Genomic DNA, 18,921 nt, shown 5'->3' with positions numbered 1-18,921 from the left:
GTATTCAGCTAAAAAAATCCTATTAGTATTTCACTTCAGGTTGCATCACAAGATTTAGCACTTAATGTTAGTCTTATTTAATTTTCTAATTGTTTCATGAGTCCTGATCTTGTTTCTCCAGCTTAAATTTAAGTTACTTGATGGTAAGGATGATATCAGACTCTTCAGCCTGTGTACTTTTTACTTTATTTTTATATATTATCTGAAAGATTAATGTCAGCACTTAATAATTTATTGTTAATTAATTTTTAGCAAGTCAAAATAACAGTATGAAATTTTTAAAGTACTTACATTTACTAATAAATAATACTCATTAAGCACCACTAATGTACTAGCTACTATATTAACAACAACAAAATGTTTCAGACGTGGCACAGAAGTCAGCCAGCTCTACACACTTAAGTCCACTGATTTTCTGTATTGCTCTGTGGTCCAGATTTATCAAGCAGAATGGAACCGTTTTAGTATTGATTTGTAAGAATATGCTAGGCTTTTATTATCTAATCCTGTTTTGCTTTGTGGCCTGTGATTTGCCCTTATAATTGTATCCATACAATGATAAATTGCATTGCACAAAATTCTATCATGAAGTCAGTTTCTAAACCCATAAACCCATCCCCCAGAAGTTTCTGTTACTTGTTCTGAGTTAAGCTGTCCACTATCGTCAAACAGACTCTGCTGAGGTGGTCTCAAAATTAATCACTTTCCCCGCTTATTTTTTAGTAGGAAATATCTAACTATTCCTACGAACTTGAGGGTGTAACTTTTTTCATTAAATTTTGCTCATACAGATTTCACAGACACTCCAAGGTCAGAACTCTGATTTTCCTGTCATGATTCCTGATTTAGTACAATTCTGCTGGTTATTCTATTTGAAGGTGGTCGAATGGACTTCAAGTTAAATTAAATCATGCAAATTAAATCATGCAGTGTAATATCTCTCTCTACCTGCTTATCTGTCTATATGCTGGAGACCCACTAATGAGCTTAAGGAGTTGGATTAAAGGCCAGGGTTTTCCTAGAAGATTACTCCTCAATGAATACTAACAATTTAATTTACTGTTGTAAAAAGAAGCCACTGATCTATAAGAATTCTATTCTTTTAAATATTTGCAAAATAATGTGGCCTTTGTTAAGCAAGGTTTTTTCCTCTTAGGAGTAGGTTAACTTATATTCCAATTTTTAGTTTATGGTGGGTAAGAGAGAAAAACAGCTAACTATAGTTCTGCTGTTTGCTTATAGCAATATTGCTTGCTATTTTTATACCACTGTGCCTTTGCCCATGCTACATCTACTGCCTGGTATGCCCTTTTCCACATCACTTGTAATATTTTATTGTCCTTATTCATTTACTATTCAGCCCTTAAAGAACAATGACTGTGTCTTTTATACATTCACTCATTTACTTATTCAGTAAAGATTTAGCTACCTGCCAGATCTGGGGAATACAGAAGTGATAAAAACAGACAAAAATCCCTGTCTTCATGGAACTTATATAGAAATGATGTAATAAATGAGTAAAATATATAGTAGTTTACCTGGCGGTAAGTGCTGAAGAAGAGGGATAGAGAGTGATGGTGAGGATGGGGTTGTGATTTTTAACAGGTGGTCAAAGAAGTTTTGACTAATGTGTCATGTGAGCAAAGACCTGAAGGAGGTGAGGGCAAATCATGTGTGTAGATATCTGAGGATAAAGTGTTCCAGAAAGAGGGACTAGCAAGTGAAAAGGCACTAAGATGGGAGTATTCTGGGTTATGCCTGGTTTGTAGAGAAGCCACATGAGGCCCATGTAACTGGAGTAGAGTGAGAGAGGGGAAAAATAATCACATTCATCCTAGTATCCTAGGGCTTAGTACTGTGTCTGAAACATATTGGGAATTACCATATTAATGAATATTTTGATGGCAATGTAAAAAAATGCCAATATGTCACAAAACCTGAATTGTACTGAATTCAATCCAGGTTTTTTTTTTTTTTTTAAACTTTGGGTTTGTTTGTTTGTTTGTTTGTTTATTTATTTATGGCTGTGTTGGGTCTTCGTTTCTGTGCGAGGGCTTTCTCTAGTTGCGGCAAGCGGGGGCCACTCTTCATCGCGGTGCGCGGGCCTCTCACTATCGTGGCCTCTCTTGTTGCGGAGCAGAGGCTCCAGACGCGCAGGCTCAGTAGTTGTGGCTCACGGGCCTAGTTGCTCCGCGGCATGTGGGATCTTCCCAGACCAGGGCTCGAACCCGTGTTCCCTGCATTGGCAGGCAGATTCTCAACCACTGCGCCACCAGGGAAGCTCAGGAGCTCTTTCTTTTCTTTCTTTTTTTTTTGTTCTTAAATTTTTCATTCAGATATAATTTATATACAGAAAAGTACAAAAATTATAAGTGAATTTTCATAAAGTGAACACACTTGTGCAACCAGCATTCAGCTCAAGAAAGAGAACATCACCAACACCCAGAAGCCCCCTTTATGCACCCTTCAGATTACTAACCCCAAGACTACTCACTATCCTGACTTCTAACATCATAGATTCATTTTGCCTGACTTTGAGCTGTATATGAATGGAAACATACAGAATTAGCTCTTTGTTGTCAGGTTTCCTGGGCTCTACATTATGTTTATGAGATTCATTCATATGTTGTGTCTGATTGTAAATTAGTTCATTCTTGCTGCTGGATAGTATTCTGTTATGTAACCACACTACCGTTTATTGTTATTACTGTTGATGGCTATTTAGGTGTTTCCAGTTTGAGGAGATCGGGAATAGTGCTGCTGTGAATGTTCTTATATATGTCTTTGGATGAATGCATATATACATTCTTGCTGGGTAGAAGTAGAATTGCTCATGTTTACCTTTAGTAAATAGTGCCAAACATTTTCCCAAAGTGGTTGTATCAATTTACACTCCCACCAGCCATGAGATTTGTGCTTGCTCTGTTCCCATGTTATTTATACTGTTGCAGAATACAGAAAAAGGTGAAAACTTCTAAATATATTCTACAGGTCTACTATTACCCTGACACAAAATTGAGAAAGGACAGAACAAAAAGGAAAACTGTCAGTCATCTTTAAATAGGGCTGTAGAGATACTAAATATTAGCAAACTGAACCTAGAAATAATTAAAAAACAAACAAACAAACAAAAAAGCAGGACCAAGACCAGAGTGAGTTTATTCCAGGAATAGAAGTGTAATTCAACATTAGGAAATCTATTAACATAACACATTAAAATTTATATTAATTTATTAGTGTTTCTTAATATAATTCATTAAGTTCCTATTAATTTATTAATATTGTTCTTCATATAATTCATTGAAATAGAAACTTTATTAATATTTCCTTTAAAAGATTAAAGTAGAAAAAAACATAATCTCCAGGGCTGCCGAAAAAACTGTTGATAATACGTAATTCCCATTTCTAATAAAAATTCCACAGAGATATATAAAGGTCCATGTACCTTCCCTTCAGTCTACTTTTCAGATTCATCGTCTATCATTACACCATATGCAGGCTAATTTCTGACTAAAACAACTTACAACTTTGATTTTTCCCTTGTTTCGCTACTTATTAGCTGTGCAGCCTTGGGCAAGTTACTTAACCACTCTGTGCTGATTTCCTGTCTAAACTGGAAATAACTGTACCTACCTTAAGCAGTAAGGATTAACTCCCTTAAACAGTAAGGGAATCAATAAGTTACTATTATCACTTTTTAATGACAAGACTTTGTTCATCAGCCATCCCTTGACTGGACCGTGAGTGCCCTGAGAGCAGGGACTAACAGTGGTACATTTGGGATACTCAAGGAATGTTTGTTGAATCCTGATCCAAGCTTTCTCATCTTCCTGCCTTTTTTCTTTGTTCTCTCACCCTGTCTACCCCTTCTCCCCTGTCCACCTATCTAAAGCCTAACCCCAAACAGTGAATAACCATTCTTTAGAACACTTTCTTTGTACCATTCTGATGGTGCTTATTACAGTGTTTTGAGAACTAAATTAATATAATGTTGTTGTTGTTGTTTTTAACAACACTTACGACATAATAACCACTCAGTAAAACTTAACTATTAATGGAAGAAATTTTCACATATTGAGGTATGGGGAAGTCACTCTAGCTTATACGTTATTTGGCTTGAACTTTATGCTATCTAGAACAGCCTGCCTTGTAGCCCATCAACATGCATTGCACATCTGCTCTAACCAATGAAGAAAAGAGTGCACCGTCCAGAAGTAAAGAATGTCCTTTTTTTTTTTTTAATTTATTTTTGGCTGTGTTGGGCCCTCGTTTCTGTGCGAGGGCTTTCTCTAGTTGCGGCAAGTGGGGGCCACTCTTCATCGCGGTGCACGGGCCTCTCACTATCGTGGCCTCTCTTGTTGTGGAGCACAGGCTCCAGACGCGCAGGCTCAGTAGTTGTGGCTCACGGGCCTAGTTGCTCCGCGCCATGTGGAATCTTCCCAGACCAGGGCTCGAACCCGTGTCCCCTGCATTGGCAGGCAGATTCTCAACCACTGCGCCACCAGGGAAGCCCAGAATGTCTGTTTTGAAGACAGAGATAAAAGTCTCCCTTTCTGGGACATCAATGCTAGTACTCCTTTGATGATAAGGCTCCTTTCCTAGGTGCCAAAGCCATACGAACTTGCTGTGTACAAGCTAATCTGTTTTCTTGTTTGTTTGTTTTTAACTCTGAAGGAATGTACTCCTATCAGGTTTGATGTTCTTTCTTCTGAAAGAACATAAAATTGTGCTGAAAACCATGCTTCTCCACAGCAGTTCCTCAGAGCTACCGAGAGGCTAGCTCCTGGACTATAGTCCTCAGTTTGGCTCAAATAAAACTCTCCTCTATTCTTTTTAAATTTATTTATTTATCTTTGGCTGCATTGGGTCTTCGTTTTGGTGTGCAGGCTTCTCATTGGCAGTGGCTTCTCTTGTTGCAGAGCATGGGCTCTAGGTGCGCCGGCTTCAGTAGTTGTGGCACACGGGCTTAGTTGCTCCGTGGTATGTGGGATCTTCCCGGACCAGGACTCGAACCCGTGTCCCTGCATTGGCAGGCAGATTCTTAAGCACTGTGCCACCAGGGAAGTCCTCTCCTCTACTCCTATTACAGATTGGTTATTGACTATTTTCTTTGACACTATCACAATCATGTTATAGTTTCTGCAGTTTTCTGAGTTCCTTCAGGGCAGAACTATGTAGTACATTTTTGTTTTAATTTTTCAGGGTCTGCCAAAGCACAGTGGCAAAGGCTGAGCTGGGAAGAAGCACCGTGCTAAGGGCCCTGGGGTGTGGGTGGGGTCCCATAAAGCTCAGCGAGATGGGGGTCACGCACGCATGCAAAGCAAGACACGGAGAGATTGGACCAATCACACAATTTGGGCGCTGAAGGCCCCATCTCCCAAATTTTCATTCACTATTCAAGTTAGAACCAAACTCTCCAGCAACGGATGCAGGTATCCGAGGCCCATGTGGGGCGCTCGGGACACATAACCTTGGGAGGCGGGCGCAGGCGGAACCTTCGTCCTCAGCTCCAAGTTTCCCACGACTCCGCTTCTATCGCTACACTACCAAATAGACGGCCTCCTTCCTCCACCCCCGATGGCCTAGTATTTTCAACGAAACGATTAACAGACACCTCAATGACTGAGGACAGTTTCTCCAAGCAGCGTACCCCCAGCGCGGTCGCATGAGTCCCGCAACATAGGAGCGGTGCCCAACGAAGGGCCACCCACGCTTCCCCCGCCCAGTGCGAAAGAGGCCACCGGCCGTAGCTCCGAGCGCGTGCTCTGCCGCTCACGCCGCCCCGCGCTCACGCCGCCCCGCGCTCACGCCGCCCCGCGCTCACGCCGCCCCGCGCTCACGCCGCCCCGCGCTCACGCCGCCCCGCGCTCACGCCGCCCCGCGCTCACGCCGCCCCGCCTCCCTCCCTCCAGGACTTCCTGCCGCTTCTGGCCGACCCCCGCCGCGCCGTTGGACGGACCCGGCCTATCCCGAGCGCGCTGTTAGCCAGGGGTAGCCGGAAGAGACCGGGCAGCGGGGGAGAGCTGCAGAGGGTGGCGGAGCCCGCTACGCACGCCCAGGGAGGGCAGGGGGAGAGAGGGAGGCAGAGTTAAGCGAGGAGCGCGAGTAAGTGAGATTGGGTCCGACTTGAGCTCGGGCTCAAGACGGAGACTGGTGGGCCAGGCCCCCAAGCCGGCGTCACACCCCGTCTGAAGAAGACAGGCGGTCACATGGCTTCGCCATTCCTGCCTGCGGGAGCCACTACGGGCTACAGCGGCGGAGAGCTGAGCTCGGGGGACGACTCCGTGGATGTGGAATCCCTTCAGAGCCCGGAGACCGAGGCGTCCAAGAGCCTGACAGAGCTGTTTGAGAAGGCTGCCGCGCACTTCCGAGGCCTGGTTCAAGGGGCCAGCAGGGAGCAGCTCTTGTACCTGTATGCCCGGTACAAGCAGGTAAAGTCGCAGGGAAGGGGTGGATGCGGGAGAGCGACCACAGGCCTTCTCTTTCCTCCAAAAAACAGGTAGTAGACGTGCTTGGTTAGTGGCTAGGTGTAATGAAGTTTGTATGTGTGTGTGTGTTGTTTTTTAATCATCTGCTAAGGATTTGCATCATTCTGGACATGGAAAGGACCTGTCTGCTATCCTAGGAGTGATATTTAGCTGACCTTGAATGACAGTTTTTCTGTGTCTTCTCTGACTTGCTCAGTGGCCTTGCACTTACGTTTTCACCAGCTTCAGAACATTTACAAAACAAGATTTATCATTCGCTCTTGCCAGAGGGTCGTTTGCAAGTAAACGTAGTAATGTTAAAAAAAAGTTTCTGAGAATAATATGATTGTAATAAAGAGGGTGATGCGATGCAAAATAAAATATTACTACTTTTATTATTGTGATTTTTTTTTTTAACCCTAAATGTCTTAGACTTATGTTTTGGCTGAATATGCTTGTGTTAGATACAGTTATAAAAATTTTAGAGCTAGAAAACACCAGATGAAATAATGCCCTTCTCTTAGGAATAGAGAAATCGGAGAGAGTAGATAACTTGCCTAGGGTCATACAGAACTAGAACCAGATTGTAGCTCCTGACTCTAAGACTCCAAAGATTACCTGGAAGTATGGAAATAATAATAATAATGTCATATGAGACATCTTTAATTTATCCTCAAAGAGTAATTGGGTTAGAAAAATAATTGCTTTATCATAATCGACAAATACTTGTTCAGCATCTTTTATGGCAAAACACTTGGGTGTTATGCCTGTGGGGGATGCAGAGAAGCAAAAGCATCATGACGCTTGCCATCAAGAGACAAAGTTACTTGAGGTGTTTAGATTTAAACATGTGAAAAATCGCTCACGAGAGTTAAATAACAGTTCAGGAAAACTCCAGCTCTTTGGAACACTGGAAGGAATGAAGTTCTGGATAACAGCCCATTTTATGCCTCTTGGTATCTGTTTTCCCCTGTATTCTTTAAAAAAAAAAAAAGTTGTGGGGTCCCTCTGTATTCTTAAACTGAATATACTAAGTAGAGATGAATCTTCTTTTGAAGATTGATGAATATCAGTTAAAGTGACCTGAGAGATATAGCTGGTAGGAACAAATGGTATAAATTATAGTGTTGAATGAAAATACGCCTGAATTGGCCTCAGAATTTGTTTTCACGCAAAAGTCCTGGATATCTGTTTTCTCTTTGGTCATTTATCCTGTCCTAATAACATTAAAACGAGACTTCCAGTTATTTAACAAGAATTTATTGAGCATTGCGCTTGGACCAGTAACATGGCTGACTGATGATTCTCTGGGCAGTATAAGACTAATTTTCTCCAGATTTCCTAAAAACATTGTTTTTCTTTCTATGACATATCTTTATTGATATTAGCATCATCATTATTAAATATCTGATATTCAAGTCATCAGTGAACTATAGTCACCTGTCAGCTGGCAGCCACTCTGTCTCAAGTATACTTCACCCAGATAGTCTGGAAGAGGCGTGTGTTCCCCACCCTGTTGACATCAGTGTGGTTAGAGATATTCTGTTTCTGGAAATAAAATTCCTTGTTATTGGAGAATAAGATTATGCTTACTTAGATATGTTAGGGCACACAGTGTTTATCAATCTCTTCTAAATATTTTGTTTTTATCAGAATTCTGTGGCAGTATTAAAAATAGCATCTTTGATAGAATAACAAAGTTGAAAGTCCAATATAATTCCTGTATGGTGGATCAGAATTTCTCATAAAATAATTACATTTCTCATAAAATCAACCTTTATCATAAAATAATTACATTTTCTATTCCAAATAGCACTCTATTTTGTCAGCAGGAAGAGGCTGAAAATAAGCTGAGATGTGAACCTTATTTTCTCAGGCAGAGCCCTAACATAACATAATAGCTCTTTTAGTCTCGGATAAGCCTATGGCTGCACAATTATCTTTTAGTGTAGTTTCAGAAAGATCACACCAATTAACAGGGTTTGTTTGGTCCTCCATGCATTAGCCTGCACTCTCCCAGCAAAAGATAACTAATTGACACCTGTGAAACTAGAAGACAATGAAAATTTCAAGCTCCTGTTGAGGAACCTTCAGCACTAGCACAATTGGGGATACTCAGCATGTCCTCCTACTTTAACCTGGGTACACTTGATTCACTGGCATTTACCATTGGCAAACTTTGTTGAAATATTCTGTTTCAGGGGCACTTGATACATCATATATATATCAGAGAGAACAGAGTTTAGATGATGCTCTGTTAAAGTGCTGCATTTTATAACTGTTTCATAGCTTAGGAGTCATCATCCCTGATTTGGAAACTTACTCACGATGTCCTAAAATCCTGTAGTTTTATTTTCCCAGTCTTTCTGGATCCAGAACTATTCTTTGAATTTGGGAATACAGAAGCTTCTGTATCAGTGAGGATACAGGGTCAGCTGCTGAACTTTTATTTTCATCTCACATAATGGTCTGGAGGTAGGTGATCTAGGGCTGATAGGGTGCTTCTGTTTCATGTGATCATCCAGGGGCTTAGTCTTTGTCTGTCTTGTAGTTCAGCCATCCCTCAAGGCAGCAGTTCTCAAACTATGGTCCCCTGATAATCCCTCAGACTTTCACAGAATATAAAGTCAAAACTATTTTCATAATAATACCAAGACACTACAGGCATACGTCAGAGATATCAAGGGTTCAGTTGTAGACCACTGCAATAAAGCAAATAGCACAATAAAGTGAGTCACGTGAATGTTTTGGTTTCCCAATGCATATAAAAGTTATATTTATACTATACTGTAGTCCATTAAGTGTGCAAAAGTGTTATGTCTAAAAAATGTATATACCTCAATTAAAAAATACTTTATTGCTAAAAAATGCTAACCATCATCTGAGCCTTCAGTGACTCATAATCTTTTCGCTAGTGGAGGGTTTGAAATATTGGGAGAATTAGCAAAATGTAACCCAGGGACATGAAGTGAGCACATGCTATTGGAAAAATGGTGCCGATAGACTTGCTTGATACAGGGTGTCCACAAACCTTTAATTTGTGAAAAACGCAGTGTCTGCAAAGCACAATGAAGCAAAGTGCAGTAAAACGAGATATGCTTGTATTTGCCTTTTTTCTGTGCTGTCATGGCAGATAAAACTGCTGATGTGTTAGCATGAATCAAGGCAGTGGCAGCAGACTGTACTAGTAGTTGTTTTTTTTTAACCACTATGTACTCTGAGTTAAAACAAAAAAAAAGGCCAGTTTCACTTTAAAATGTCTTTGATGAAGCAGTGAAGATTACTGATTTTTATTCAGTATTAACTCTTGAGTACATATCTTTTTAATATTGTGTGTGATGAAATGGGGGTACACACAAAATACTTCTCCTGCATACTGAATTATGTTGGTTGTTTTGAGGAAAAACACCTGTGTAATTTTTGGTTGCAAGTTGAGCTACCCACATGAAACATGATTTTTACTTAACAGAGCAACTCACTGATAAACTATGCTTATTCAGATTTGAGCATTTGGCATACAGTTTCTTGAAAATGAGTGAAGTCAGCCTGTCACTTCAAGGAAAACAACTGACAGTATTTGTTGCCAGTGACAACATTTGAGCCTTCGAGTGAAAATTAAGTTTGGAAAATCTGTATCTGCCACCCGATCTTGACAGCTTCCTAATACTGAAAAACATTTTTGATAAGATTAGTGGAGGTTTTAATGATTGTGAACTTCCGGTATTGTACGTATAATGAATTGTGACATTTGGAAGATCTGCGTAACTCAGTGAACTGTGTTTTCAAATATTTCAGGGAGTGAGGTTACACATTATGTGTGGATAAAAGATACATTGAAAGTGCAGGTCAGACCAATGGATTTTAATGTAACAGTGTGAAAAATTTGTTGGTATCACTTCAGATTCTACATTGCAATTAACCCTAAAGAAACTGCCACTTGTTTAGTTTTGGTGTGATATCAAAGGCGAGTATCCACAATTATCTGAAAATGCTACTAAAATACTTTTCTAACAGCATATCTGTGTGAAGTTGAATTTTCTTCATTTACTTCAACCAAAACAGCATATACTGCAATAGATTGAATGCAGAAGTAGAATACACCTGCCTTCTATTAAGGCAGACAGTAAAGAGATTTGCAAAATGTAAAACACTGTCACTTTTCTCACTAAATTTTTTTTGCTTTAAGATATATATTTTTCATAAAATTTTTTTATTTATGTTAACATGTAATGAGTTTATTATTTTTAAATGAATTAATACATATTTTAAAATTTCTTTTCATTTCTAATCTGGTAAATATTGATAGATATAACCCACATAAACAAAAGCTCTTTGGGGGGCTCAGTTTCTAAGAGTGTAAAGGGATTATGAGACCAAAAGGTTTGTGAACTGCTGCCCTAAGATTCTCTTCCCATGGCCAGAGATGGCTCACCATACGCATGTTCTAGCCAGGGCAGAGGGAAAGGGAAGAACAAGCCCCCCTTTCCTTTTAAGGAAGATATTTATATCACTTTCACATACATCCAGCCCCCTGAACCTGGGCAGAAGTTGCATGGCCACATGTAATGTTCAGCTCAATGACCACGTGTCCGGCTGAGGCTTCTATTACCATAGGAGAAAGGAAGGATAGATACTGGTATTTGTTTCTGCCACTGGCTGTTGTCTGGATAAAAAAACACAAATAGTAATAACTGCTATTTTTATGATGCCTAGTAGTTTATCTCATTTCATATTTCTAACACAGTGGTTCAAGTGATTTTAGAGATGCCAGAACTGAAGCCTAGATTCTATGTGGCATATAAAACAGAGTGTTGTATAGAAGAGTAATATTGGACTTTGGTGTCTGCCGGTCCTGGAGTCAAGTCTTGACTCCTAATTCAAGATTTACTCATGTGTGAGCTTTTTATAGAATGAATTTGTAATAGCAAGCCTAACAGGATTGTTGTGTGGCTCATTTGACATAACATATGTGTAACTTTTGGTTTATGGTGATTGTTCAAGAAAAGCAGCTCCTGCTCTTTCATCATTTCTTCCCCCGTCCCATCATAACAGGGCTGCCCCTGTGTAAATGTACATTTTAATAACAGCCAGAGGGCCATGTGATTAATGGCTAAGCAAATGATAGAGATGATGGTTGTTAGGAAATCAGAGATGGATGGGATCATTGTAGATGGAAAGGGTTCTTAGAATTTGAACCTTGAGTGGGACTGCAAGGAGATTTAGCATTTTGAAAAGCTGAGAGAAGAGGAGTCTTTTTAGGTGAGGGAAATAACATGAGCAAAATAGAATAAAAATTCTAAATGCAGTTGTATAGATCAGTCTGGTTAGTGAGTAGACCATCAGTTTGATTTTAGCAGAACGCAAGTGTGTAAGAGTAGAAGGAGGTAGTGGGAAAGTCTTTGAGAAGTAGGTGGGGTCCAGATTGTGGTATTTAGCTTTAGGGAAAATAGGTATTTTGTTGAACACATGCCTAATGTATTCATTCTATATGCAACAAACTTTTTTTTTTAACTGCCTTAAATTAGACACTATGTTATGTGCAATGAGCGACTTAAGAATGGTTTCTTAGAGGCTATATTCTAATAGCAAGATGAGACTACACAAACCTTGCTAACACAAGGTAAAAGTGAAAAGTGCCATCAGAGAGATACAGAGTAAGTGCTGTGATGGTTCATCAGAAAGAGAGATTACTGCTCGCAGTGGGAATCCAGCTGTGTAGTGAATTCGACACTTGTGTGAATTTCACTTATGCTTATTCACAATGAAAATAATTACTGTGTAATTTAACTACAAGTGTTTGAGGATTGAAAATAAGTATTGACCACAAACAAGAGAAGATTATTGTGGAATAAATAGAATTTATGTTATTGAGAAACCTTGAAAATTTTTGTGTGTGGCTTTTAGCATCTAAATTTATATTGACTAGTTTCATAATAGGGCACGTCAAAAATAGTGTGCTTTATCCTGGAATTTGAGAGAGATAAAATGCTGATAGTGTTATGAGAATCAACACAGACAGACGGTATGATGAATTCTGATAAACTGTACTTTAAAGCTTGTTTATTGCATGTTTAAAAATTCTTCTACATTACAAATGGTAATAAGGATTGCATAATCTATATTTATAATTTGTTTTATATATATAATTTGTCGACTAATTTAGGAATGCACTGTTTGTCACCCTTTTAAAAAAAAATTTTTTTTAATGTATTACACTGTTAGATAACAGTTGTTTTATGCAGTAAGCCAAAGCAGCCTGTATTTAAAGTTTTTTTGGTTTGCTTTTGCAAAGCATGTTAAATTTTGTTATTTTATATGATGCAGATATTTTCTAACCTATAGTTACGAAGTTTAACCTATAGTTACAAAGTTACTAGATTTAAAAATTAGAAGTTTCTCTGACATTTCTTTGAAAAATAAGTTCTTGATTTTACCCCTCTCCCGCTTGATTTAGGTCAAAGTTGGAAATTGCAATACTCCTAAACCAAGCTTCTTTGACTTTGAAGGAAAGCAAAAATGGTAAGAAATTCTTGGGATCTAATGTGGTTGTTGTAAATGGCTTAGGTGTTCAGGAGTTAGAAAGTAGTGAGCAGATTAAAGAATTAGTTTTCTATTAATCTCTTTCTGCTGTAGACTGTGCTAATGATAGGCAGTTGGGAGAGAGATTAAAAGAATCCGATTTTAGATAAATCTCCTAAAGGGTTCTTATGCCATGATGTTGGTATATAAGTAGTTCACAACAGACACACATTCCTTACATATGAATTGCTTCTTAGAGAGGGACCAAAAGAGCTATTGGCTGGAATTTTCCTTCCCTGTCATACAGCCCCTAATGGGTCACCACTTCTCCCATCTGGAGGGATCTTTGGAAGAAGGCCAGGAGGATGGGAAGGTAGAAGAGCAGGGTAAATCCCCAATTTTTACTCTTCTCCCCTTCCCAACTTTATCTGCTCATTTCTAGTGCCCTTCTGTTCCTTGCCCACCCACACCATGGTGTAGAAGTGCGTATAATACCCTGTTGGGCAGAAGGGGGAAAAAATAGATACGGAGTCTACTTCTTTCCTGAATACATAAAAAGATTATGCCCTCCTAGATTTTTTTTACTTATAATTCAAAGATTACCTCTTATCATTTGAGGCCTTATTTCCTCTTACCTTGTCTAAGTGAAAAGAGAGAAATTGCATACAATAGGGAACCTTAGTTATAGAAGGAAGGACTTTGGAGCATCAGCCCTGGAATTAAAAGTAGAGAGAGTAGGGGTTAAAAAGAAAAGATGAAATATGGTTGTAGAGAGAAGAAACGTATTTCACAATGTGGTCCCCTGGACAAGTTGCCTGTCTAGGAAATGTTTGTTACTCAGCTGTGAGGAGATGTAGAGCTTGAACCCGAATGCAAATAATAATGTCATTAAGCACAACTGTTTAGTTCAGCTGACTTTTTTTTGTGTAAGACATTCTCAGTGAAGGAAGCAGTGCTTTGATTTTCATTCTGGTGCAGGTTTTCTTTTCTGATGATAACGAATAGTTCTCTGACTGGCATTTTATTACTGTTGTAGAGAATACCTGATGTAAATTTTATTGTGAGTTTTTTGTTTTAGTTTAAGAATTATAATTCACCATTATTTTTTTCCCCAAGTTTGCCTGTTATCTCACTGTTTTTAGTAATTTTTAAAAGTTTAGACTTTACAACCACTATAATAATAATTCAGTCAAGAATCATCAATGGATGTTAAAATCATTAGATGAAAAACTACTCAGGAACAATATTCACACAATCTGATCCACAGTTTACTTATTAATTACAAAGAGGAAACCTGGAGATACTGCTTTTACTAAGTCCTGACTCCTATCATGATGGGACAAACTGCTGTCATGTGATGAATTGTAAACAACATGTCACCTATATGTTACTCTTGCCAAATATTTAACCTGATTCTAATCATGATTAATCATTTTTGGCAAGAACACTCTGTAGGTGAGGAAACAATCAGACAAATGCAAATTGAAAGATATTTTATAAAACAGCTGGTTCAGACTCTTAAAAAATAGCAATATCATGGAAGACAAAAAAGGCTAAAGATACATGAAACTCAGTGCTATGTGTAAATGTTGATTGGCTCCTCATCTGGGAGAAGAAAGCTATAAAGAACCTTTTGGGGAAGTCAGGGAAATCTGAATACGGTCTATATACATTTATTTAATAGTACTGATATTAAGTTTCTTCACTTTAAAGAATATATATTTGGCTGATACATTTGGGGTAAAGTGTTATGATGTATACAAGTAACTTTCAAGAGATTTCTGCAAAAATAAATTTAGAAAACCTCAGAAAGATGTTCTGTTTATCATAGGAGCAGGCAGGTAGTGAGAAAACTGTGAGACTGAGTTCTGTTTTACAGTAGATCAGTGGCTGTACTTCCCGGTTGGAGGTAGAAAGAATTGGCAAGGAAAAGCCAAGAAGGAGGCCTGTCCTAGCAACTGGCAAAAAAGAAGAAAAGGAAAACGCAGAAGGGGGCTCAGGACTAAAATATTGCTCTTGGTATTAAACTGCAGGAAGTCCCTACCTTCTTATTCATTGTATTCTTATCTCTGTCTTCACCTCCCCTCGCTTTTGTTGTTTTTGAATTTTATTTATTTTTTTATACCGCAGGTTCTTATTAGTTATCTATTTTATACATATTAGTGTATATATGTCAATTCCAATCTCCCAATTCATCACACCACCACCACCCCTCCCCCACCACTTTCCCCCCTTGGTGTCCATACGTTTCTTCTCTACATCTTTGTCTCAATTTCTGCCCTGCAAACCGGTTCATCTGTACCATTTTTCTAGGTTATATATATATGCGTTAATATACGATATTTGTTTTTCTCTTCCTGACTTACTTCACTCTGTATGACAGTCCCTGGATCCATCCACGTCTCTACAAATGACCCAATTTCGTTCCGTTTTATGGCTGAGTAATATTCCATTGTATATATGTACCACATCTTCTTTATCCATTCGTCTGTCGATGGGCATTTAGGTTGCTTCCATGACCTGGCTATTGTAAATAGTGCTGCAATGAACATTGGGGTGCATGTGTCTTTTTGAATTATGGATTTCTCTGGGTATATGCCCAGTAGTGGGATTGCTGGATCACATGGTAATTCTATTTTTAGTTTTTTAAGGGACCACCATACTGTTCTCCATAGTGGCTGTATCAATTTACATTCCCACCAACAGTGCAAGAGGGTTCCCTTTTCTCCACACCCTCTCCAGCATTTGTTGTTTGTAGATTTTCTGACGATGCCCATTCTAACTGGTGTGAGGTGATACCTCATTGTAGTTTTGATTTGTATTTCTCTAATAATTAGTGATGTTGAGCAGCTTTTCATGTGCTTCCTGGCCATCTGTATGTCTTCTTTGGAGAAATGTCTATTTAGGTCTTCTGCCCATTTTTGGATTGGGTTGTTTGTTTTTTTAATATTGAGCTGCGTGAGCTGTTTATATATTTTGGAGATTAATCCTTTGTCCGTTGATTAGTTTGCAAATATTTTCTCCCATTCTGATAGTTCTCTTTTCATCTTGTTTGTAGTTCCCTTGCCTGTGCAAAAGCTTCTAAGTTTCATTAGGTCCCATTTGTTTATTTTTGTTTTTATTTCCATTACTCTAGGAGGTGGATCAAAAAAGATCTTGCTGTGATTTATGTCAAAGAGTGTTCTTTCTGTGTTTTCCTCTGAGAGTTTTAAAGTGTCTGGTCTTACATTTAGGTCTCTAATCCATTTTGAGTTTATTTTTGTGTATGATGTTAGGGAGTGTTCTAATTTCATTCTTTTACATGTAGCTGTCCAGTTTTCCCAGCACCACTTATTGAAGAGACTGTCTTTTCTCCATTGTATATCCTTGCCTCCTTTGTCATAGATTACTTGACCATAGGTGCGTGGGTTTATCTCTGGGCTTTCTATCTTGTTCCATTGATCTGTGTTTCTGTTTTTGTGCCAGTACCATATTGTCTTGATTACTGTAGCTTTGTAGTATAGTCTGAAGTCAGGGAGTCTGATTCCTCCAGCTCCGTTTTTTTCCCTCAAGACCGCTTTGGCTATTCGGGGTCTTTTGTGTCTCCATACAAATTTTAAGATTTTTTGTTCTAGTTCCATGAAAAATGCCAGTGGTAATTTGATAGGGATTGCATTGAATCTGTAGATTGCTTTGGGTAGTATAGTCATTTTCACAATATTGATTCTTCCAGTCCAAGAACATGGTAGATCTCTCCATCTGTTGGTATCATCTTTCATTTCTTTCATCAGTGTCTTATAGTTTTCTGCCTACAGGTCTTTTATCTCCCTAGGTAGGTTTAATCCTAGGTATTTTATTCTTTTTGTTGCAGTGGTAAATGGGAGTGTTTCCTTAATTTCTTTTTCTGATCTTTCATTGTTAGTGTATAGGAATGGAAGAGATTCCTGTGCATTAATTTTGTATCCTGCAACTTTACCAAATTCATTGATTAGCTGTAGTAGTTTTCTGGTGGCATCTTTAGGATTCTCTATGTATAGTATCATGTCATCTGCAAACAGTGACAGTTTTACTTCTTCTTTTCCAATTCGTATTCCTTTTATTTCTTTTTCTTCTCTGATTGCTGTGGCTAGGCGAAAACTGTGTTGAATAATAGTGGTGAGAGTGGACATCCTTGTCTTGTTTCTGATCTTAGAGGAAATGCTTTCAGTTTTTCACCATTGAGAATGATGTTTGCTGTAGGTTTGTCATATATGGTCTTTATTATGTTGAGGTAGGTTCCCTCTATGCCCACTTTCTGGAGAGTTTTTATCATAAATGGGTGTTGAGTTCTGTCAAAAGCTTTTTCTGCATCTATTGAGATGATCATATGGTTTTTCTTCTTCAGTTTGTTAATATGGTATATCACATTGATTGATTTGCGTATATTGAGGAATCCTTGCATCCCTGGGATAAATTCCACTTGATCATGGTGTATGATCCTTTTAATGTGTTGTTGGATTCTGTTTGCTAGTATTTTGTTGAGGATATTTGCATCTATATTCATCAGTGATATAGGTCTGTAATTTTCTTTTTTTGTAGTATCTTTGTCTGGTTTTGGTATCAGGGTGATGGTGGCGTCATAGAATGAGTTTGGGAGTTTTCCTTCCTCTGCAGTTTTTTGGAAGAGTTTGAGAAGGATGGGTGTTAGCTCTTCTCTAAATGTTTGATAGAATTCATCTGTGAAGCCATCTGGTCCTGGACTTTTGTTTGTTGGAAGATTTTTTATCACAGTTTCAATTTCATTACTTATGATTGGTCTATTCATATTTTCTATTTCTTCCTGCTTCAGTCTTGGAAGGTTATACTTTTCTAAGAATTTGTCCATTTCTTCCAGGTTGTCCAGTTTATTGGCATAGAGTTGCTTGTAGTAGTCTTTTAGGATGCTTTGCATTTCTGCGGTGTCTGTTGTAACTTCTCCTTTTTCATTTCTAATTTTATTGATTTGAGTCCTCTCCCTCTTTTTCTTGATGAGTCTGGCTAATGGTTTATCAATTTTGTTTATCTTCTCAAAGAACCAGCTTTTAGTTTTATTGATCTTTGCTATTGTTTTCTTTGTTTCTATTTCATTTATTTCTGCTCTGATCGTTATGATTTCTTTCCTTCTACTAACTTTGGGTTTTGTTTGTTCTTCTTTCTCTAGTTGTTTTACGTGTAGAGTTAGATTGTTTATTTGAGATGTTTGTTGTTTCTTTAGGTAGGATTGTGTTGCTGTAAACGTCCCTCTTAGAACTGCTTTTGCTGCATCCCATAGGTTTTGGATCGTCATGTTTTCATTGTCATTTGTCTCTAGGTAGTTTTTTATTTCCTCTTTGATTTCTTCAGTGATCTCTTGGTTATTTAGTAATCTGTTGTTTAGCCTCCATGTATTTGTGTTTTTTACGTTTTTTCCCTGTAATTGATTTCCGGTCTCATAGTGTTGTGGTCAGAAAAGATGCTTGATATGATTTCAGTGTTCTTAAATAACTGAGGCTTGATTTGTGACCCAAGATGTGATCTGTCCTGGAGAATGTTCTGTGTGCACTTGAGAAGAAAGTGTCATCTGCTGTTTTGGATGGAATGTCCTATAAATATCAATTAAATATATCTGGTCTATTGTGTCATTTAAAGCTTGTATTTCCTTATTAATTTTCTGTTTGGATTATCTGTCCATTGGCGTAAGTGAGGTGTTAAAGTCCCCCACTGTTATTGTGTTACTGTCGATTTCCTCTTTTATAGCTGTTAGCAGTTGCCTTGTGTATTGAGGTGCTCCTATGTTGGGTGCATATATATTTACAATTGTTGTATCTTCTCCTTGGATTGATCCCTTGATCATTATGTAGTGTCCTTCCTTGTCTCTTGTAACATTCTTTATTTTAAAGTCTGTTTTATATGATACGAGAATTGCTACTCCAGCTTTCTTTTGATTTCCATTTGCATG

At 38.4% G+C, this 18,921-nt stretch overlaps 1 protein-coding gene across 4 annotated transcripts in view; it reads left to right on the top strand.

Moving 5' to 3' along the window:
• Nucleotides 1–5,858: 5,858 nt before the first annotated feature.
• ACBD6 (acyl-CoA binding domain containing 6) overlaps nt 5,859–18,921 on the top strand; it is a 230,738-nt gene continuing 217,675 nt past the window's right edge. Inside the window, exons 1-2 of one of the 4 annotated variants that reach the window (XM_068541353.1) lie at nt 5,859–6,431; nt 12,922–12,986. In XM_068541353.1, coding sequence (XP_068397454.1) covers nt 6,210–6,431; nt 12,922–12,986 — 287 coding nt within the window. In that variant the 5' untranslated portion in view covers nt 5,859–6,209. The remainder of the gene's footprint in view (nt 6,432–12,921; nt 12,987–18,921) is intronic. The other 3 variants (XM_068541351.1, XM_068541352.1, XM_068541350.1) reach the window with 3 other exon arrangements.

Source organism: Eschrichtius robustus, chromosome 3 (assembly GCF_028021215.1).
Source record: "Eschrichtius robustus isolate mEscRob2 chromosome 3, mEscRob2.pri, whole genome shotgun sequence".
Taxonomy (NCBI): Eukaryota; Metazoa; Chordata; class Mammalia; order Artiodactyla; family Eschrichtiidae; genus Eschrichtius; species Eschrichtius robustus.
Note: the sequence above shows the minus strand (reverse complement) of the source record. Positions and strands in the feature narration are given on the sequence as shown.